Source organism: Ursus arctos, unplaced genomic scaffold, assembly GCF_023065955.2.
Source record: "Ursus arctos isolate Adak ecotype North America unplaced genomic scaffold, UrsArc2.0 scaffold_7, whole genome shotgun sequence".
Lineage (NCBI taxonomy): Eukaryota > Metazoa > Chordata > Mammalia > Carnivora > Ursidae > Ursus > Ursus arctos.
Window position 1 is genome coordinate 55803971 of NW_026623089.1, and position 23714 is coordinate 55827684.

The window sequence follows — 23714 nt, forward strand, 5'->3', positions numbered from 1 at the left end:
TCCCTCTGACATGGAGAAGTAGATGAAACGGATAGGGGACTTAACCTAGGTTAAATATATCGATGTCCTCTCTCTCCCCACCCCCTCACAAGGGGAAAGTACGTTAAAGTCAGCGTTCCTCACAGTTGAACTTCAAATCCAAGGATAAGGGAAAATAATCAGAAAGCTATATATTTCTCCCAAATATTAGACCTAGGGAAAAATGGTAGGCCAAGGCCCCTCCTGTATGGTATACCCGGGGGTATACCTAGTATACCTAGTATGCACCTTTGAATAGCAGGGACCTCAGGTTCCAGACATAGTGACTCTTATTTGTTATTCTGTTAATCATGTTAAACCAGTAATGAATAAGAAATTTATTAATTGTTGAATTATTTTTTAAAAAATTTTAAAGGAGAGGGGAGAAAAAAGAATCACCTTTTTGGATTAAGGAATATGTCTCCAAAAATACCAGTTAATGTCAAAAGCATAGAGGAGAGGAGTAGAGTACATAAATAAAGATTAACTTGTTAAATTCTTTTGAAAATTAGAAACATGGCTCAAAGGAGTGATACAAAAACCTAGATTTGCATCCTGGCTATAGACACTTAAACTTCCTGCATCTCAGTTTCTTCAGAATTTAAATGAGGGTGACAACAATTGCAATAATTGTTTGGAAGGGTCTAAGGGTACCATTCTGTAAATTACAAGTCATCATAGAAACATCATTTGATATTATTATTAGGACAGCTCTCTATTATTAGTCTGGTTGTGGGATTGGCACAATAAATATTTGTGGAATGAATTAACAGATGAATGGGGACAGGAAAATTCTTCAGGGTGGAGGTATGTCTGGGGGGGAATGACAGGCAGTGGGGAGGGAGTTCTAGTGGGTGGCTCATGGTATTAAGGAGACAGCGTGAGATGTTAAGTGATCAGAAGCACAAACACAGTTAAACTCTGAAATAGCTGTAATTCCTAACATTACAGGACATTGCTTGAAGAAGCTTGAGCTCATAGGAAACTACAAAAGTGTACAAAAGCCCTGAGGTGACTGGAATGAAATGATTTTAAAAATCCATCGCTTAAGTACTAAAATATAACCCCACCAATGCAGTTATGGAAACACACTACGCCTATCCTTAAAAAGATTGTTTTAAGCTGCCTATCACACCAGACGTTTAACTGAGGACATTACCGTATATATCCAACCTCGCGGTGCACGACACGATGCCAGCTTCATTCTTGGCTGACAACGTGTACCACCCAGCGTCGGATTTCTTGGCTGGCTGAATGAGGAGGCAGACATACCCTGTTGTGTCCTGGTGCATACTGGAGAAAAAAGAGAACATATCTGTGCCGTACCTGAAGGCAGGAAAGGCCTTGAGCAGTGCAGGGCTCAGAGGAACTCTTGGGGCAAACCCAGCTGTGCAGTACATCCCCTCTCCTCCCTGACCTTATGGGGAGGGATGCGGCAATCAGCTTAAAGCAATTATCAAAGGCAAACTGAAAAGTGGAAAGGAGTCACGAAAGAGCAGCAGTTAACCTAGTGAGGTTAACCTCATGAGGCCCAGGTGAGGGTTGGCAGCCCAGGCTGAGATCTGTTCTTACCCTCCCCACGTTTGGAGTTGTACTCCCCACCAAAGGGGCCCCCACGTGTCACAACCAAAGTCCAGAAAAATCTCTCTTCCAAACCAGATTGGACATTTCAACAAGAACTTTGCTAGGAAGCTGTAAGAAGGGAGACCAAAATGAGAGTCCAGGGATGGATGTACTGTTAGCATAGAGGGATTATTTCTTAATGTAACCAATTGGGCATATGCAGCATTTAGTTTAGCACAGTTCAGGGGCAAATTCCTTCTGTTTCCTCCACATCAGTAGTTCTCACCCTTGGCTGAATATTGCATCTTGGGTAATTACACTAAAACTTCAGGCTGAGTTTAACATGTTAATTATTATTTTTTTTAAATGAACTTTATACCCAACATGGGGCTTGAAATCATATGACCCCAAGATCAAGAGTGGCATGTTATACTGACTGAGCCAGCCAGGCACCCCAACATGTTACATTAATTTAGACTGAAGTGCTAACTCAAGAATATTTTCTGTGCTTGCCTAAGTTTTACCAGAGAAAAATCTTGATCTATATATATGTAGACTTCTTAGATGCCAAAATTCTATAAAGTTTGACAGCTACAACAGCCCTTGGGACAAATTCAGTTTACTGTGAAGAAATAATTCTCAGTAGAAACTTTTGTACACAAGCTGCTTTTGTTTGCTTGCCCTCTCGTGGCATAAAACCAAAACAGCAAAGATAAGTTTGATTAATGGAAATCTAACAAGGCATTGACTTCTGGAAACTGGATCCTTAGTTACTTTAAAAATAACCAAGTCATGATGGATAGAAAATGAGTTACTGCCTTAATGTTTTCTTTTGCTTTATTTTATTTTAGCTTTTTACTGTCAAAGGGGTTTCCTAGGTACTAATATGACTGAAAATATGTGACAAAAAATATGCAGGATCTTCACAAATTCCTTATACATTTTTAAACTTAAAAATTAAAGTTTTAACAAGATCAGAAATGAAAGAAGAGAAATAACAACCAACACCACACAAATACAGAGGATTAAAAAGGAGTATTATAGAAAAATACATGCTAACATTGGGCAGCTTAGAAGAAATGGGTAAATTCCTAGAAACATGTAACCTCTCAATACTGAATCAGGAAGAAATGGAAAATTTGAACAGACCAGCTGCCAGCAGTGAAATTGAATCAGGAAGCAAAAAACTCCCAACAAACAAAAGTCCAGGACCAAGTGACTTCACAGGTGACTTCTACCAAACATTTAAAGAAGAGGTAATACCTATTCTTCTTAAACTATTCCAAAAAATAGAAGAGGAAGGAAGCCTTCCAAATTCATTCTATGAGGCCAGCATTACCCTGAAACCAAAACCAGATAAAGACATTATGAAAGAAAGAAAGAAAGAAAGAAAGAAAGAAAGAGAGAAAGAAAGAAAGGAAAAAAGAAAGAAAACTGCAGGCCAATATCTCAAATGAACACAGATGCAAAAATCCTCAACAGAATATTAACAAGCTGAATCTAACAATACGTTAAAAAAATTCACCATGACCAAGTGGGGTTTATTCCTGGGTTGCAAGGGTCGTTTAATATTCGTAAATCAATCAATGTGATATATCACATAAGCAAGAGAAAAGACAAAAACCATATTATCATTTCAATAGATGCAGAAAAAGCACTTTACAAAATAAACATTCATTCATGATAAAAACTCTCAACAAAGTAGGTTTAGAGGGAATATACCTCAACATAATAAAGACTTTATGTGAAAAACCCACAGCAGACATCACACTCAATGGTGAAAAATGGAAAGCTTTTCCCCTAGGACAAAGACGTCCACTCTCACCACTTTTATTCAACATAGTACTGGAAGCCCTAGCCACAGCAATCAGACAAGAAAAAGGAATAAAAGGCATCCAGATTTGTAAGGAAGAAGTAAAATTTTCACTATTTGCAGATGACATGATAATATAAATAGAAAACCCTAGAGACTACTAGAACTGATAAATGACGTCAGTAAGGCTGCAGGCTTCAAAATCAATATACAGAAATCTGTTGCATTTCTTTCTTTCTTTTCTTTTCTTTTTTTTTAATACTTTTTAAAGTAAGCTCTACACCCAATGTGGGGTTTGAACGCAGAACCCCAAGATCAAAAGTCACATGCTCCACTGACTGAGCCAGCCAGGCGCCCCCTCCCATTGCATTTCTATATATTAATAATGAAGCAGCAGAAAGAGAAATTAAGAAAACAATCTGATTTATAGTTGTACCAAAAATAATAAAATACCTAGGAATAAACTTAATCAAGGAGGTGAAAGATCTGTACTCTGAAAACTATAAAACACTGATGAAAGAAATTGATAAAACAGTGATGAAAGAAATTGAAAATGACACAAACAAATGGAAAAATATTCCATGCTCATGGGTTGGAAGAACCAATATTGTTAAATGCCCATACTAGGGGTGCCTGGGTGGCTCAGTCAGTTGAGCATCTACTTTCGGCTCACGTCATGATCCCAGGGTCCTGGGATTGAGCCCCACATCAGGCTCCCTGCTTAGCAGGGATCCTGCTTCTCCCTCTCCCTCGGCTGCTCCCCCTGTTAGTGCAATCACTCTCTCAAATAAATAAATAAATAAATAAATAAATAAAATCTAAAAAAAAAAAAAGTCCATACTACCCAAAGCAATCTACAGATTTAATGCAATCCCTATCAATATACCAACGGCATTTTTCAATGAACTAGAAAAAATGATCCTAAAATTTATATGGAACCACGAAAGACCACAAATAGCTGAAGCAATTTGAAAAGAAAAACAAAACTGGAAGTATCACAATCCCAAATTAAAAATTACACTACAAAGCTGTAGTAATCAAAACAGTACGATGCTGACACAAAAATAGAACAATAGATCAATGGAACAGAATAGGGAGCCCAGAAATAAACCCACAATTGTATGGTAATTAATCTTTGACACAAGAGGCAAGAATACACAATGGGAAAAAGGCAGTCTTTTCAACAAATGGCATTAGGAAAACAGGACAGCTACATGCAAAAGAATGAAACTGGACCACTTTCTTACACCAGACACAAACGTAAACTCAAAATGGATCAAGGACCTAAATGTGAGACCTGAAACCATAAAAATCCTAGAAAAGAATACAGACAGTATTCTCTGACATCAGCCATAGCAACATTTTTCTAGATATACCTCCTGAGGCAAGGGAAACAAAAGCAAAAAAAAAACAAAAAACTATTGGGATTACATCCAAATAAAAAGCTTCTGCACAGCAAAGGAAACAATCAACAAAGCTAAAAGAGAACCTACTGAATAGGAGATTATTTACATATGACATATCTGATAAAAAGTTAGTATCCAAAATATATAAGAACTTAATACAACGCAACACGCACACACACACAAAATAATCCAATTTTAAAATGAGCAGAAGACACAAGCAGACATTTCTCTAAAGAAGACTCAGACGACCAGCAGACACATGAAAAGATGCTCATCATCACTTATCATCAGGGAAATGCAAATCAAAACTACAATGAGATGTCACCTCACACCTGTTAGAATGGCTAAAATCAACACAAGAAACAACAAGTGTTGACAAGGATGTGGAGAAAAAGGAACCTCCATGCACTCTTGGTGGGAATGCAAACTGGCGCAGCCACTATGGAAAACAGTATGGAGGCTCCTCAAAAAATTAAAAATAGAATCACCATATGATCCAATAATTCCACTACTGGGTTTTTATGCAAAGAAAATAAAAATACCAATCTAAAAAGATAATATGCACCCTCATGTTTATTGCAACATTATTTACAATAGCCAAGATATGGAAGCAACCCAAGTGTCCATCGACAGATAAATGGATAAAGAAGATATATATGTGCATTTGTGTGTGTGTGTGTGTACACACACGGAGGGATATTACTCAGCCATAAAACAGAATGAAATCTTACCATTTGCAGCAACACGGATGGATCTAGAGAGTATAATGCTAAATGAGATAAGTCAGTCAGAAAAAGACAAATATCATATCATTTCACTCATATGTGGAATTTAAGAAAAAACAAAGGAACAAAGGGGAAAAAAGAGAACCCAAAAAACAGACTCTTAACTATAGAGAACAAACAGGTCACCAGAGGGGAGGTGGATGGGGGGATGGGTGAAACAGGTGAAGGGGACTAAGAGTACATGTACCCTGATGAGCACTGAGTAATGTATAGAATTGTTGAATCACCATATTGTACACCTGAAACTAATATAACACTGTATGTTAACAAAACTGAGTTTAAAATTAAAAAAAAACAACCCTGCTAATTAATCCTGAAAAAAAATTAAGGTTTTAAAACTGTGGGACATCCATAACCATGGACTGCCTTTTAGGAACAAAAAGGAATACATTCTTGATACGCACAATAACAGGAATGAAACTCAAACGCATCATACTGAGTGAAAGAAGCCAAATTGAAAAGATGACAGACTTATCTTGGTGCCCAGTAAGTCCCCCTGAGCTTGGAAGTCCCTTTGAACGTGGGAGCAGGCTGTACCTAATCCTCTCTCGGGTGAAAGGGATGGTCTCGTTGTCCTTCTTCCAGTAGAACACAGGTGGCGGCATGCCTATCACCCGGCACTCCAGCCTCACTGGGTGGCCTTCCGGAACTCCGCTGTTCTGCAGTTTCTCCAGGATCACGGGGGCTTTCTTCACCTCTTTGGCTGAATGAGAGAAGGGCCATTCTTGTTTGAATTGTGAGCACCTTGGGGTTCATGCTTCAAAGTCATTACAACTCTGGAATTTAACAGAGTGGGCACCCACCCACCTCACCTCCTCTTCAGAACCCTTCTCATACCTCTAAGGAAGATCATTGCTTTGATAAAAGCTCCGCAAGTGATGAAAAAGGGAATGAGGGAAGGTCTTTGCATATTGTATGAGAGACAACACTCCAGGATCTGGTTTGCACACGGGGGACGCGAATGGTGGGTGTGGAATTTAAGGAGGCTCTTTTATTCCCAGCAGTAAATTTTGAGAAACAACAGATTTTATATACTGAATCTATCTTTTTTCTTTTCTAGAGGAGTTGATTTTGTAGAAGATATATTCATTTCCCCTCAACTTTTATTTTGAAGAAGTTTATAGCTACAGAAAAGAAGTACACTCCTTTTTAATAAAGTTTTATTTATTCAAGTAATCTCTACGCTGGACGTGGGGCTTGAACTCATGACCCTGAGATCAAGAGTCGCACTCTCCTCGGAGCCAGCCAGGCACCCCAGAAATACACTACTTAAAAACACACACACACACACACACACACAAATTATGCTTCCGAAGGAGGCATTTTTTTGGGGGGGAGGGCCAGAAGCAGATAAGGCAAAGATATCTCATATTTCAGGATTCCAGGGTCGATATTAGCAAAATATTGGGGAAAAAGTAAAAGCTTGTAATCAATATTTCCTTGCAGGATAAGCTTTTCCTACTCTGTTGGGTAAGAGAAAATTAAGAGTGAGAAAGAGAAAAAGATATATGGGGCAGGCAGCCACTAGCCTATAGAGAGGATAGCATGCCGAAGCCCCCCAGTTTCCGGTAAGGGCCACACACGGGAGAAAGCTCAGCACTAGAATTCGTATATTCTGAAATCTAATTCTGGCTGGAGGGCGGGTATCAACCAAGTGTCTGATTTAGAAGCTTACAGCCTCTTCAGGAAGGCAAAGGAGATAACAGTTCCATGGAAGGCCGCAAGTGCCCTGAGGAGTCTCTCCTTTTGTAAGAGCTATGGAAACAGAGGAGGATGTGCCTTGGTGGTGACATTTGAATTAAGCCTTAGAGACCGAGGAGGAGGTTCCTAGGCAAAGAAGGGCATTCCAGGTAGAAGGATCAGCGAAGGGAAGGGATGGAAGCTTGGGGGAGGGGCAGGATCCTGGTGTGTTCCAGGAGTGATGAACTGTAGGGCAAGTGACTTGAATTTAGTGGAAGTCAATATACTAATTAATTGATTAATTAGCTATTACAATGGCTCCCATTTATTGCATGCATATATGCACAAGATACCACATTATGTTTTCACTGATAGATCTTTGAAAGCAATGTAGGAAATATGGCCCTTACTACAATGAAGGAGAAACTGAGATGAAACTTGGCGGAGCAAAGGACTAAGGAATTCTGTCAGAGGCTGTGCCTATTTGGGCAATAACTTTAAAGGGAGTTATGTTTGGGGGTCCCAGAAACAAACCTTACCTACTACAGTGAGCTCCAGACTAAAGGAATTCTGTCCGGTTTTGTTGGTAGCGACGCATGTATAGGTCCCCGCGTCACGCTGAGTGAGCGGGTCAATGAGCAGAGAGTGGACGCCGGTCTCCCTGACCAACATCTTGTGGGAGGCGTCTGGTAGCACCGGCTGGCCATTGAGCAGCCACGTCAGCTCTGGGGGCGGTAAGCCACTCACCTAACAAACAAGAGGACAGCTGAGGCAAATGACAGACCGGTGACAGGCAGATTTATTTGGTGGCTGAATTCTTCATCCTTGTCTAGCACCAAATAGATAGTGAGAAAAAACATGAGGTGGAGAGAAACCTCTCTGCAGGGGCATCAGGACAAGAGGGGCTGGATGAATGGCCGCATTAATTTAAACTGTATAGTATTTTTGACCCCAATTCAGGTGATGGTTATATTTTAGATTAAATAAGAAATAAAAAACAAAATGAATAGATAAATTGGCCTGCAGAGCCAGTTTCACAGATGATAATGTTGCTTACATACCTGATAAGCAAGAGGCAAGCGAGGAGAGGGCAGACATTAAACTAGAGTTCTCAAACCTTGCCGTGTGTTATAATCACATAGGGAGCATTTGAAAATCCCAATGTCTACTTACTATATTAAGTCAGATCTCTAGAGATGGGACCTGGAATGGCTATCTTTTAGGGTTTAGGGTGGAAGAAGTAACAATAAATCCCAAATATTATTTAGGCAGCCCTTGGCAGAGTAAGAACTACCTAGAGAAGTGGACTCTATCAGTGTTTCAGCTCAAGCCTTTACTAATTAGCATCTAAAACTTCCATAGCATTCTGCATCTTTGTCTGGAGTCGAAGAGGTGACTTAAGTTTCTCTTCATACTGAGAGATATCCACGCTGCTCAGCTGAACAGTTTCTTTTTTTTTTTTTTTTTTTTTTTTTTTTTTTTAAAGATTTTATTTATTTATGTAACAGAGAGACAGCCAGCGAGAGAGGGAACACAGCAGGGGGAGTGGGAGAGGAAGAAGCAGGCTCACAGCGGAAGAGCCTGATGTGGGACTCGATCCCGGATCGCCAGGATCACGCCCTGAGCCGAAGGCAGACGCTTTAACGACTGCGCCACCCAGGCGCCCCTCAGCTGAACAGTTTCTGGTTGAAGAATTAGAATGCAGAGTAGCTGAAGCTGGTGGGTGTTGATTAGTATGAGAAACCAACTTCCGTTTTCGTAAACCACCTCAGAGCCATCTTTTCATGGCTACAATTTTTTCGAAATCTATACATCACAGAAATTCACTTCAAGGATGCAAAAATCAGGCTAAATGTCTGAATTATATCACTTCTTCGGTTGTCTTTTACAAATGCAGAGTTAACTTGATACAACACCAAAGTAATTTTAGTAAGGTATAAAGCCTTGAACATCTCATCAAATTCTTTTGTCTGGTATTAAATGCCTTGCAAAAGCTTTGTGAGAAAAGAAGTGATCTCTCTCCTTTCCCCAGCCCCCCTTTCTCTAAACAAAACATAAAACAAATACAAACGAGAATAAACGAATGCAAAATGGGAACAGATTCTGGAATCGGGATGAGTATTAGAGTCTACCTTACAGTCCAGCCGACAGAGGCGCCCCTCGTGAGCTACCATATCCCCAGGAGCCTGCAGGAAATATGGTCGGAAAAAGCGTTCCTGTAGGGGCTCTTTGTCTCTTTCTTGTACTCGGGACCTTCCTCTATAAAAACAAGCATGTTCAGGCATTAGACATAGAAACCGATCTATAAACCTACAACAGCAAGCACTGAGGCATGGCTATAGCTCCTAGAGAACAGGTACTTTGGGGGCTGTGGGGGAGGAGGTTGCTGGACTGTAAACAAATAATAAAATAATAAATAATGGTGTGAAGCTTATGTAAAAAGCAAGGTGGTAAGCATCTCATACACTGTAGGATTATCTTATGCGATCTGTAATCAAATAAACAGGCTTTAGCTTCTTTCTCTCTGAAGTCATTCCGGGTTAAGTGGCTCAGCTCCCCTTGCCTTGGCTTTGACCAGTTGTTCAAAAGTTTCAAAATAAACAAATAAATCAGTATTCAAGCCGAATCTCAAATGAGAGCCAACAGACAAGTCCTGTTTATTACCCAGAACAAGACAGCTGCAATCCCCATGTCTCTGACTAATAAAAATTTAACCCGGCTATAAATTATGGCAGACCATTAAAGATGATCATGAACTTAAACTAGTTAAGACTGACCAACAGTACCAGCTGTTCTTGAAGGGGAAAAAAATGAAGAAGAAGGTATAGTTCCAGCAGTGATGAAATACTGTATCTGAAACATGGGTCACTATTTTTGCCCCTTTGGTTAAGTCAAATATAATTCATCCATGTCAGCAGTTATGGAATGCTTTGCTAAGACCTTGTGGCACCATAAGACTCAAGGGGAAGCCAGGCTCTTAATTCTTAGTGGTTAGTAAAATGAGAGAGGAAGAAAGCCAATTGCTCTGTTAGAGGCAATTGTTACACTGGGGACAACAACAAACAAAAATATGCAATCTATAGACATATAACCATTAGCAGTTTCTGTTTTATTGAAGAAAATAAGGTAATTTAATTAAAAGACCCTGGTTTATATATTATCTGCACAAGAGCTACTGATAGTTATGCATTTTGAGCCATCAAGAGTGTTTGACAGACCAGTGTGTCTCCAAGTTAATGTGCTTGTAAATCACCTGGGGATCTTAGTAACATGTACTTTCTGATCCCGTAGGTCTGGGGTGGGGCTTGGGATTCCACATCCGCAGCAAGCTCCCAAGGGATGCTGATGCTGCAGGTGCAGGACTACACTTCAAGTAATAATCTGTAGACCCAACACTTTGATGCTCATTGTGGTAGGTGGGTGCTTGGGAGGAGCTAGAGAAGCCCCTTACTGTCTTTACCTGTGAGACTGACCAGTTAGTCGACTGCGAATGGGCAAACTTTGTACCATCAAGTGTCCAGAACAGCTGATTCTCCCCTGAGAAACAAAAATGAATTAAAAATAAGAGAATTCCCCATTTTTTCAATTTATATAAATTTTTGTGGACTGGAACAATTATGAATCTTTTGGCTATTATGAGAAAGAAAACTTGGGGGTGGGGAATGGAAACAATGAAGTACGACTCCTTAAATCATTGTTAGTATTCCACGGGGGGAGTTTAAAGAATATTATGATGACTTTCATTTTGAGCTGAGAAATAAACAGAACACAAATATTAAAAAATAAAATTTGAATTCTTGTGCACTGAACATTATCTGCAGCCACATGCAGAGACTATGGCCAAGTATTTTATACTTTTCTTAATAGAGACTATCCTCAAAACTAACATTTTAAGAAGGGGAGTGGGTGAGAGTAGAAATTATAGTTCTATATTTTGTATTCTAATAGTAGTTGAAGGTATTTATTCTGCCATATCTTTTAGGAGAATTTTAGGTCTTGACCCTTGATCTCATTCAGAAAAGAAAAGTGAAAGATTATGGCTTTCCAACTTTTACAAAAAAAAAAAAAAGGACATTATGAATTCGAGGATTATTTGCGAGCTTTTTTGGAGTAATTTGTTAATTCTCTAAAGAGCTAAACAACAAATCATTCTTTGATAGAATGATTTATAGACTCTTCAAAACAGTCAATGAGTTGATAAACATAAGATTTAGCCCAATACATCTGGGACATAGTGAACAGATACTACTAATGTCCTTTGACAAAGGCTCAAAGGTTGAGCGACCCATCAGTGGCTAACTGGTCTTTCAAGCTGTGATACTGTGCTCTGGTTACACACAATCACAATGCTTCTCATTCATTTTCCTCAGCAATCCTTAGTAACTCGCACTTCTCAAGGTCTCATTCACAATGACATCAGTGCTCCTTCCTCAGGGTATAGCACAGCGCAGAACCCTGCTTCTCCACCTGGGGGTTGGCAGCCATGATGGTGTAGTTGCCATCGTCATCACTGGTGGTGGAGTCGATGTGCAGAGAGCACGTCCCATCTCCTTCTCGCTTCATTTTGCAGTGCTCATTTCTCTTTGAAATCTGCTTCCCATCTTTGAACCAGTAAACCTGCAATGAAAGATAATCAAGGAGAACATATACTGTTCTGCACATCTTTTGAGGATAATAAAGTAGGGAGTAGGATGAGACAAGGGCTGATTGCCATCTCTACAAGTGCCCCATCCCTTATAAAGCAGTTCGAAAAGAAATATTTTAAAAATGACTGTTTTTGCTCCTGTACTTGTACAGACATGATACTTAAATAAAAAATTCTGCGTAATTTAGGATTGAGATAAAGCTTTTGGCTCTTTTTATTGTACTTCATAATCACTTAAAAAGTCACCCCAAGGACCGGACATGTCTTCAGAGGCAAAATAATGAAAACCAGATGCCTGAATTTTTTTCCCCATTATCCTATTTACAAGCTCAAGTCTTCTGCAGTCACACATCTCAGGGTCTACAATAGCTCACCCTACTTGAAAGGATAGTATGGTTTATTATACCAAGTGGGAAGAGGCCAGGATTCACTTGCTAAATTTCTCATCTGGCTAACATTTAAATAAATATATTTTTCATGTTGAGTTCTGCATGTACCAAGGAGATCTCTCAAAGACAGGGGGGTTAAAGTACTGGCTGCAGCTGTTCTCCTCCACATTTCCTGGTTACCTAAGCATACATGATAACACCATGCTAATGTTTGTGAAAGTGGAGTGGAGAGATCCCCTACCACAACCATACAGGGTGTAAATCCTTCTTTCAGCTGACTGCCAAAAAATTCTGGTGACTCATAAGATTTTTCTGCAGCCAGTGATAACGATATGACATTTTCAGCATTTACCAACCTAATAGTAATGATACAAATATGACTCAATTCGTGCAACAACAGGCACTTTGTGTATTCACTAAGTGTTCAAGAAAAAGAAAAATACCAATTTGGTGAGTTTGGTGGTTGAGAGAATCAATAGCCCAAAATGGAGGATTATGACTAAGAAGTTTATTTTAAACTTTTATTAAAATTCTAACTTACCCGTAAATCTGATTTATTTTTGGCCTCATTTTTTAACAATCCTATCCCTGACTGTATCTTTTTAGTAAAATTATCTGGGCTTTGTTAGTTTTTCTGGTGGTGGTTTTTATTCCCTCTGTAGACAGTTCCCTAGAATCTGATAAGACTTTCTTGAAGGCACTGTCTACAGTTCTGTGTTGTTGGTTGGCCAAAGCGGCTGATCATCTTCCCCTACCTTTGGAACAGGTATCCCAACAATTTTGCAGGTAAAGGTCACTGGAGAGCCTTCTGTAACCCGGAAATGCTTGAGTCTTTTGTCAAAGATGGGAGCAATACACTTGCCCGTGGGAATCTCGTCATGTTGGATTTCATCATCTGATTCATCAACAGGGGTACGTTCCAAGCGAAACTCTATTTCATTCATCAGCCTCTGCTCAAAGCTTGAAATTTTGTACTCCTGTCAAAATGGCAAACATGTTTCAATTTCAATTCTATGGGTGAGAAAGAAGGTGTCTATCAGTATAATTTGAGGATGGAACTGTTTAGATTCACATGTTAAATATATATCATGGAAACCCAATAAACCAGGCACGTTCCATTTCCAGTTCCTCACCATGGAGCACTAAAGGAGATGTCAATGTCTCTACTATAATCCCAAACTGCCTTAGTGAATCCTGATTCCTCACCTTGAGTATGGAGCCCCAGTAGCATCCTGCAGAGAAATGAAGATGGAATGTAATTTCCATTACTACTATTAATGCCCATTTTACTATGTAGAACTTCCTATCTGGTAATATGGCAAAGCTATTCTGAATTGCATTCTGATGCATGCCAGCATTACCAACTTCCTGTCTCTACTGGACATTCCCATCTGCATACTTGATGAAACCTGTCTTGAGTAAATCTCCCTCGACTCCATATCCATCTTCATTGCATCTCTCTACTCCCACCACAACAAAACTAGTTGAAATAATTTTGTTTTGTTACAGGATCATTTCCTTGTCATCCACTTTTTCGCTAATGTACTCCAATTGGGCTTGTGTTCTCGCTGTTCCACCGAGATTACTATTACTATAGGGTCTCCAAATTTGCCAAATCCAGTTGTCACTTATCTGTTCTTACCTTACCTGATCTTTCAGCAGCATTAGACAAGGATGGCTACTTTCTCCTTTTTGAAACATTTTTTTTTTCTGTTTGCTTTCACGACACCATATTGGTTTTCCTTCTTTTTCTTTAGTTGCTCCTTATCAGTCTCCTTTGCTAGCTCCTAGTCCTAGGTAGGTGGTCTCATCCTATCTCACAGCTTCAGATACCTTCTGCATGCTGATGGCTCCAAACCCATATCTCCAAACCTGATCTTTCCCCAAAACTCATATACCGATGATCTACTATACATCATGAGAGTCATATATCCAGGGATTGATTCTACATCATGGCGTGGGTGCCCAAGGGGCATCTCAAGCCTAGCATGATCCAAACAACACACACTTCATTTCTGTCTCCCAGAGATGCTCCTACCCTGCTTTTCCCCATCTCAGAAAATGGAGCCACTACCCATCCACTTGGTTAAGTAGTTAAGTCAGTGTGTCTTACACTACCTTTGGTGAAAACGAGGTTTTAAAAATTTTCCAATGTGTAGTTTTGTAAAGTGAAATAAAAATGAATGAGTAGCAAAATGAAATTTAGGAGGCATGCAAAATTATTATATTTAATAGGCATAAAATTTTTCTGTCAAATTGCTATAAAAATTTCTTAATGGTTACTCTCAGTTTCTGTGCTTATGCCAAGGTGGAGAGGTGATAGCTTGCAGATTGCCACGCGTCCTCAGACCACACTTTGAGTGTACCAAGTTAAACCCTAAATCTAGGACTTATCCTGAATTCCTGTCATTCCCTCTCCCTGCCAAATTCTATCAAGCTTATCTGTCACCTCCCCAAAGCAGCCTTCCCAGTCCACTTCATCTACATGAACTCCCCGTTCTAATACTCTGCACAGTACTGGTTGCTATCTAGTATATTTCTTGTTTGTTTGTTTATTGATTGAGTGATTGAATATCTCTAAGGATTAGAATGTTAGCTCCCCTAGAGCAGAGATCTTGTTTGTCTTGCTTCTCACTCTATCAACAGCACCTGGAATAGCGTCTGCCTCATGGCAGGTGCTCAATGAGTATCTGGAGAATGAGCGAAGACATGGATGGCATGGGGGGTAATCACTTGTTACAACTGCATCTTTGAGGACTCCAGAGCCATGGCTTTGGGCTGAGGGTAGGACATTCTGTTAAGCTTGTGACTCTAGTTAACCACAATTTCATAATTTAGGGGAGCTCCATGGAGAGGGCACTAGGATGTTTCTGAAATAGAATTTGGAAGTGCACGGCTGATATACATCTGCACCCCGTCTTAGGCAGAGCGATTGAGTTCAGGATACATAAGATGTATTCTCAAGCTATTAAATCACATTACTCATGTTACTGTCTTATACATATTATCACTGACTTTGTGTAGAATTGGAACTTATGAAACACAGAAATACAAAAATCAGATGTTTCTTGGTTTCATTTTCTTGAAACCAATTTTAAATCTTCTTCTCTTGGCCACATCTCACACTGGGTAAGCAAAATAAAACCATAGATCTTTCAGGGTAGAGACGAAAATGATTAACATCCAGTTAGCTTATTAATTTTCTTCTAAAGATTTTTTTTATTTATTTGACAGAGAGAGAGACAACCAGCAAGAGAGGGAACACAAGCAAGAGGAGTGGGATAGGAGGCAGCAGATTCCCAGCGGAGCAGGGAGCCCGATGCGGGGCTCGATCCCAGGACTCTGGGATCACGCCCTGAGCCGAAGGCAGACACTTAACGACTGAGCCATCCAGGCGCCCCAGCTTATTAATTTTTAATCAGATAATTCAAATCAGTTAAAGTAAAAAAATATTCACTTCTATTAATTTGAAACCTAGTTTAAAAGTATTAAGACTATTTTCTACATTATAGGAGTTTTTTTACAAGTTAATAATTAAAGCTTCCAACTATCTACCTATTAGGTTGAATTATATGAAACTGACATTGTTGTAGGTCGAAAATGTAGAATTTCATACGATTCAATCTAACACTTCACAATGACTATATTTTCCATAAATACAATAAACGCTCCCCCAAATTTGAAATATTTCTTAGTCTTGCCAGTCTAAAATCACATGAAGATTACATATTTCTTCTTTCTTGAATTGCATTTATGCTTTTGAACATATATTATTTTTCTTTTTAACACATTTGTTTATTTTTCTGGGATATTTGGAAGTAAAACCAATGAATCATTTTATTCCCATACCATATGAAGTAGGTATTAAATAGAAGTTTTATTATTTTAGAAATTACATTCAGGGGCGCCTGGGTAGCACAGCGGTTAAGCGTCTGCCTTCGGCTCAGGGCGTGATCCCGGCGTTATGGGATCGAGCCGCACATCAGGCTCCTCCGCTATGAACCTGCTTCTTCCTCTCCCACTCCCCCTGCTTGTGTTCCCTCTCTCGCTGGCTGTCTCTATCTCTGTCGAATAAATAAATAAAATCTTAAAAAAAAAAAAGAAATTACATTCAAACAGAAAAATTCATATAGTTCTCAAACCTCATACACAGATCCTAGGGTTCAGGAAACGCCAGAATTTTTGTGAGGGTGGCAGGAGATCTTAGCCGTCTACCACTTCTCATCTTGTTTCATTTAAGTCCCCAAATTCCTAGTCCATTCCATACCGACTTTAGCCATTGTTCTAATGGAGTCCTTGCTCTAAATTAAAGAGTCTTCCCTGAAGCTTCTCCTATTGCCTGACCTGTAAGGGCTGTTAACTTCCTGGCTAAATACATTGTCAGAGTCATTATAGGGAGAGATGAATTCCTGAAATTCTATTTTGAAAGTATGAAGTAATTTTCCCAAGGAAGTGTTTTGTACATAGTGGTAAGTTATGATTACACCTAACTTTCAGGAACATAGTGGACGAGATGTATGAGGAGGTAAGTGCCCGCCCAAGAATATAAATACCATTGTCTCCATGTGTTCCAAACTTGGTTTTACCAAGTTGGGGCCTGATTTCATGGAATTTATAAATAATTGAATTGATTTGATCCAAGGAACTATAGGAACAATATGATGAAAATATGCACATTTTGTTTTACCATAAATGTATGCATATTGGTTATATATTTATTATTTTATCAGTACAACAAATTGGGAGGTGATGGAAACAGAACACTCAATGAGTTATTTCAAAAATACTACTCATAACTAGGTACTGAGGATACAGTTGCAACCAGATCTTCACGGGAAGTTTTTATTGAGACACCAACATGGGCTAGATATCAGAAAACAAGTGAGTTGGCAGACAAACTATTCTCCAGAAATTTCAAAGCAGGTGCTTACAGACAGACTAGACCATTTAAACCCCTCACCTCCACTAGAGATACAAAGGAATGAGGGGAAGAAGCTCCAGTGAGAGGACTTTGGAGAGAGCTGTTGTGTCTCTGCATCTCCTGCCTCCCCCTGTACCCCAAGGGTACCTGCCTTCACTTCAAGCTCAGCCAGGGAGATTAAATGGACCCATTAGGAGAGTTTGCTTTGCTTTCTACAGTGGGTTAGTATCTGACTCCTGCTTAAAAAAGCTGGAGTCAGGAGTGAAGCAGCTTTTTGTCCAAAGGCTACTTAAAGTAGCCTTTGCTCCCACATTGTGTCAGGGCAGAGGACCTGTGATGGGTCCCGTCAGGCACACGTGGGGCACAAACAGGACAGAGCCACTGTGGGGTCAGCTTTCTTCTCTCCGTGGCTGGGAAAGGGAGTGAGGAACAGCAGTTAGTAAAGTGGGGGAGGAGGGAGCAAAAAAGAGAGCAGCTGGCCACGCTACCCTTCCTGGCTTTAGGTTCACCATTTTAACAGTCCCTGCCGTGTGGGGTATGGACAGGGGTGTTTGTGTGTGGGGTCTTATTTTTGAATACGGTTTGGAGTGTTGGTTACTACAAGGACTGGACATTTGGTACTACTGGATCAAGATTGTATTTTGCAACAAAGTTACCACAGAACCTTAAATGAACTAAATGTGGCCCAAACTGCTTTGAGATTGCCTTATATTGGAGATGGCCCAGAGCAGGAGAAGAAATAGTCCCACTGAATAAATTCAAAGGGATACTGGGAGAAAAAAATGTCTTTTTCGACATACTTGTTTAATGTACCAGGTATATATATGATGTATTAATTGCAAATGAGCAGCAAAATAAGAATATTGTAGATCAAGGAATTTCCATGAAAGATTTCATAAAATATTTGGGAATTTGGAAACAGGAACAAGGAAACCATCAAGTTGTGTGTCAGGGATATGTGGCCTGTTGTGATAGCACTGAAACTTCACTTCTGAGCTGTTACCCAAGATGTATCCCATTCCCAAAGCAGAAATTGACATCTTTTTGTAGCGCTTTGCACCTAAGAGTTGGTTATCCCAAGGATAACTACCCTGATTACACATAAATCAAGATGGTCATTCCAAGGGATGACTGATGGGACTCAGATTTTGTAAAGAAATTTGCAAACAAAAGCAATACGTTTAAGTTAAATTTAGGTGCTTTCTGCACTGTTCTGCACAAAGGCTGTATTACTGATCCACTGTTGGTAGACACAGGTTTTGAATTCCCAGGACTGAATTTATGGTACCTTCTCCACTTCCCCTTGCCTTATCCCTTTGTGAGTAAAAGCAGCAGTTTCTGCATTAGCTGCTTGTAAGTGATGTCTGTGCTCAAAAGAGATAATGAAGTTGACATCAGTTAACACTAGAGTTTTGCTTAATTTCGGTGTTTTCATCTCTTTAATCTATTGATTGAAATGGATTATTATCATAGGGTAGTATCCACAATTAGGCATAATCAAAATCTAGGTAGTCAAGTGAGATATTTTCCATAGATAGGCCACAAATCCAAAATTTTCTATTTGGTCAAAAGTTTCATTATCTTACCTGAAACTTATGTAAATCCCATTGCCATGTGCTAACTCAGCAAATATTCCCTGAGTACCTTCTCTGTGCCAGACACAACAGGGGTGCAGCGATGACTAAGACATCCACCAATCCCAGATCCCAGAGAGACTGTGACTGGTGCATCCTGGTTGGGTCCACAGCAGATGACATAGGGACACTTCAATGTCCCAAAGTTCTACTATGCTCAAGGTAAGCAACCTAAGGTCAATGGCTGGATGGAATTCTTATCAGAAAAGGAATGGATGGCAAGACTCACAAAATAGGATTTTCATAAAGAGTTCGGAGTAAGAGATGAAAGAGGTATGCTTTTGATAGAAGAAATGACTAAGCAGCTTAGAGAAGAAGATTAGAGGAACAAAAAGCCTGCAAGAATTAGGTGCATATATTTTTTCTTTTGTCACACATGGCAGTATCTGGGAACCACAGACAGTTTTAAAGAAGCATTAATTTAAAAAAAAAGTGTGTTGGGGGGAAGGAGCAGAATAAAGAGATGGGAAGGTTTCCAAGGAAACGAGGTCAAGGAAGGAAGCTGAAATAAGACTCTGTGTGCGTGTGTGTGTGTGTGTGTGTGTGTGTGTGTGTGTGTGTTTAGAGATTAACAGTCACCAAGTAGTTACTGGGTGTAGAAAATCATGGTAAGTCATGCGTGAATTAAAATCATTGGCCATGAAACCTTCATTATTACATCCTGTGATCCTGGTTTCCTCTGACCTCTCAGATTCACCTTGCTATTCTGAACCATGTAAGTTTTACTGATGTCCACTGAAGATCCCACTGATGGTGAATGATACCCTTCAAAATAAGAAATAATGCAGCCTAAAATCTAGAAGCTGGGCACCTCTCTTGGCTTATCCCCAACTCAAACTTAACTGTCAGTTTAGAAAGTTAACCATTTTAATAAATATGAACATCTGAAAGGATGACACCTTTGTGTCACACAATGTTCTAAGAATCAACAGGTAAATGTTAATTGCTATTTTAAAAGGTTATATAAAATGAGTTAGAAAGTAAACACTGAAATATTACAATAGGGAAATACAAAGTGGTAGATATGTCAAAGAAAACCATTTTTTAAAACATTAGGAGTTTGAGTTCTGGGGAGGAAATCGTCTATAGTCAATATTCATTGTTCAAGGACCTCTGCTTTATTTTCCTGCTCAGCATAATGGGATAAGGCTAGACCACACACGTGTTCTTAGAGGGTACTGTTCTTCATTGGCTAGGAATAAAATAGGGCCAGAGAGTCCAGCTTTTGGACCTAAAAGTTTTCAAAGCAAAATAAAACAAAAACAAATGTATACTCTTCAGAAGATATCATTTGCTTCCCCCTCGTACGGGCAGCCTAATACGGGAATGAGAAAACTGATCATTTGATTCCCGTGTCCCCAGACTGCAGATACAGACGATTGTCAATACACACGTGTTTCCTTATGATTGCTTTCCCACTTTCCCAAGCAAGTTTTCTTCTTCTAACTTCATCAACAAGCCACAGTACAGTTTAGACAGCTCTTCACGACATCTTCACTATCATTTCCCAAGGCAACAATGGCAGAGCAGTATTATAATGTGGTCATCACTTTACTCCTCAAAAGTTTATCAGAATCAACACCTACCAACCTAATGCAAACTTTCCATCTTAGATAGATCCTTAGTATCCTGAATTGCATTTATGCAGCTTGGTTTTCTTATCCATGGCATAGAACTCAATCTAGAACCAATTCTGTAACTAAACTGGCTTAGCAATTCTCAGAATAATGATCTCAGAAGAACACCGATGCATGTCACAGATATTCAAATGGAGAGTACTGACATGCTTTTTGAAACTGTTCCTAGTCCCTGCTCTTAGCCCCAGAGTTAATAATGAGCTCTATCAAGTTTATGGCACTTAACTCATAGACGTTCATGTGCACATATACTCACATTTCAGGTAATTAGGAGAAAAACCCTACTTTGCCCTGAGTTGGCTGGCAGATTAGCATGGATCCACCACAGAGTAACTATGAAAGTAACATCACACAGCCTGTGTGCTGACCTGGTATTATTTTTGCAGGGTTCTAATTGCTCCCTCTCTGAGTTGCAAAAGACATAGGCTGAACACAGCTCTGATTTCAGTGACACTTAGAAGGATTAACAGCCACAAATGTGATGACAGTATTACAGGAAAGCAAATCTGCATCAGACAGAGCAACATTTATGGAGCCTTAAAGGTAATTGTCATAAAACTGAAAAAGGCTGCACATTTTCAGGGTAAATGTGAAGTGTTCTGGAGACTAGGGCTCTAGTTCTAGTTCTGCCACTGACAGTTTGACAACTGTGCCCCCATGTCTCCATCTAGAAGATGGAAGGGAGAAGAATAGTTGCCTTGGAATTTGCCTCCCAGAAACATACATAATTTGGTGAAATAATACGTGAAAAGTGTACTCAATTATAACAAGCTTCAATGTTCTTCTTCAATTCAACAATTTAAAGTCAATTTTAAAAAGATTTTAAACAGCACATTTTCAAAAGAATCTACTTAGTAAAAATTGCCCAACATATCGCACAGGTGTAAAATACCTGTGCTCCACTAGAGATAAAAGACAGAAACAAAGGAAAACAGCATATGGGCAGGGAAATCTGGAGCCTTGTTTCCAGGGATCACTTATGCCACAAATTCCACAATTTGGCATGTAGTTTTGACTGAAATCTGATCTTATGTTTCAAAATAGATTTTTGATCAGTTCCCACCTTGGGAAATAAACCAAGAATTAGGTAATTAAAATGTAAACCTACACTTAAAAAAAAACACGTTATGAAATGCAAAAATAAATGGCTCAAATAACAAAAGAGTCAGTCTATTTTTCTTTTATTTGATGCTCACCTATGACTTTCCTTTCTCTCTTTCAGTGTGAACACTCACTAGTAAGCAAGGGCTTGTATGGGTTGAACCACAGGATATTGACCAATGGCTGTTTCACATGATTCAAGCTAATGTGAAGATCAAGAGGAACTGGTGAACAGACCTCTAGCACATTAGATTGAAGGAGTCAGATAAAGGACAGTGTGCCATCCCAGAATTCCTTTAAGTCTAGATCCTCTCATATGTGGCAATTTTTCAAAGGTGTGATGGTGTTTGCCTACACCAAGCTGAAGATTGCTGGAATGGCCAACAGACTAGCTGGTCTCTCTCTTTCTTTACCATATTCCATTCTACACAAACACATATAAGCAGTTACACTGAATTAACTACTGGGGTAATCAAGAACTGTAGATCCTTGTGGATGAGTTTCCTATATGACCCTCGGCTAATCTATGCTCTATCTTCTAAGACTGCAGGGTCAGGCTCACTGAGGTCTGGTGAACTGACCATCCAAGGACTAAATTGAGTGAAATGGTATTTCTTTTTCTTTTCTCCCCCCCCCCCCAAGATTTTATTTATTTATTGGACAGAGAGAGACACAGCAGAGAGGGAACACCAGCAGGGGGAGTGGGAGAGGGAGAAGCAGGCTTTCTCGCTGAGCAGAGAACCCGATGTGGGGCTCGATCCCAGGATCCTGGGATCACAACCTGAGCTGAAGGCAGACGCTCAACAACTGAGCCACCCAGGCACCCCTGAAATGGTATTTCTTATCATGAAATTACAATAAACTGTTTGAGCAGAAGAATCTTACCTGCTGGTTTGATCTGACATCACTGAAATTCATTTTTTTCCCCAAGTCTAGAATCACTGCATTCTTAGTTTCACGAATGAAATCATCATTCACCGGTTGGGGAGACTTTGTGTTTTTCTTCCTTAGTCCCTGGGATGGCCTGTAAAATAAATTCGCACCTGACACACCCATGAGAAACCCTTGCCAGAAACCCTTGTCCGAAAGCCTAGAAATCAGAGTGGCTGAAATGGCAGTCAGACACCAGGAGTCATCGGGCACTTAGGGAGGACATATTATGTACAAAAGTTGAACACTTCACAGAGAATCTGTGTTTGTAGAGGTGTTTTCAATATTTAAATTATCAATAATTACTTAAAGTAATCATGCTCTTTGCTGTAAGGTGTTCAATATCTGTTTAGTGCTTAAGAGATAGGATTATCTAGGAATCCACTAAATGAGAGTCCTGTCCCGGACCAAGCTGTCCCACACATATGTCCTTTCTTAAGTGACACCGTTTACTCCAGAAATCTTAACGACACTTACACGGATGGTGCACTTCTGGGCAGCCCCATGGCGTTGGTGGGTGGGATGGCAGGGAGAGAAGGCAGAACGGAGCTGAGGAAAGCCACTGGGTTTTGAATCCGGCTGGTGGGAGAGACAGGAGCTGGGGAAACACAGCGGGGCTGAAACTGGTTTCCACTGGAGATGGCAAATGTGAGTGGCGGTGGCCCTGGCTCTGCTGGAGCTGGAGGGGGTGGCTCGTTGGGGATGGAAACTGCTCCTAGGGATTTGGTCTGCACAGAGGGGAGAGAAACTAAGAGGCTCTCTTTGCTGACGGTCCTCTGAATGGTTTGAGGAGTGCTGCTCGGGGTGAACACTGGAGAGCTGGAGGGGGACACGGTTGCTGCGGTGGTATTTGGAGAGGGGAAGAAGTGCTTTGGCCGGGCCAAGCTGAACGTCTGCGATGAAGGGGCCTTCACCTGCTTGCTGGACATTGTCACCGCCGGGGAAGCAGTGGCGTTCAAAGCACTCATGTTGAAAGGAAACTCCTTAGGAGAGGAAGGAGATGGGTTTTGCAGCTGCTGTTGTTCCAGTAAGACTTGGTTGTGAAGCTGCTGCAGCTGACTGGAATCACTGCACACAGAGAGGGAGAGAGAAGGGAAATCTGTCACTGTCGGCCTCGCGCATCGGAGAACCCAAAGACAGGCTGTTTACAATGTTACGCTGATTCAGAACGCACAACCGGAGTTGCCAGAAG

General features: G+C 40.1%; 1 protein-coding gene across 8 annotated transcripts in view; it reads right to left on the reverse strand.

The window, feature by feature from the left end:
* MYPN (myopalladin) overlaps positions 1-23714 on the reverse strand; it is a 109393-nt gene that overhangs the window by 10537 nt on the left and 75142 nt on the right. For all 8 annotated transcript variants that reach the window (XR_007189975.1, XR_007189974.2, XR_006410098.2 and 5 more), the window contains 9 exons: positions 23000-23590; positions 22478-22616; positions 13055-13276; positions 11733-11882; positions 10726-10802; positions 9398-9524; positions 7805-8012; positions 6123-6288; positions 1178-1311 (listed from right to left, as the gene is read on the reverse strand). Coding sequence is in view for 5 of the 8 variants with exons in the window: in XM_044386117.3 (XP_044242052.1) it covers positions 1178-1311; positions 6123-6288; positions 7805-8012; positions 9398-9524; positions 10726-10802; positions 11733-11882; positions 13055-13276; positions 22478-22616; positions 23000-23590 (1814 nt within the window). In the remaining 3 variants the exon portion in view is untranslated. The remainder of the gene's footprint in view (positions 1-1177; positions 1312-6122; positions 6289-7804; positions 8013-9397; positions 9525-10725; positions 10803-11732; positions 11883-13054; positions 13277-22477; positions 22617-22999; positions 23591-23714) is intronic.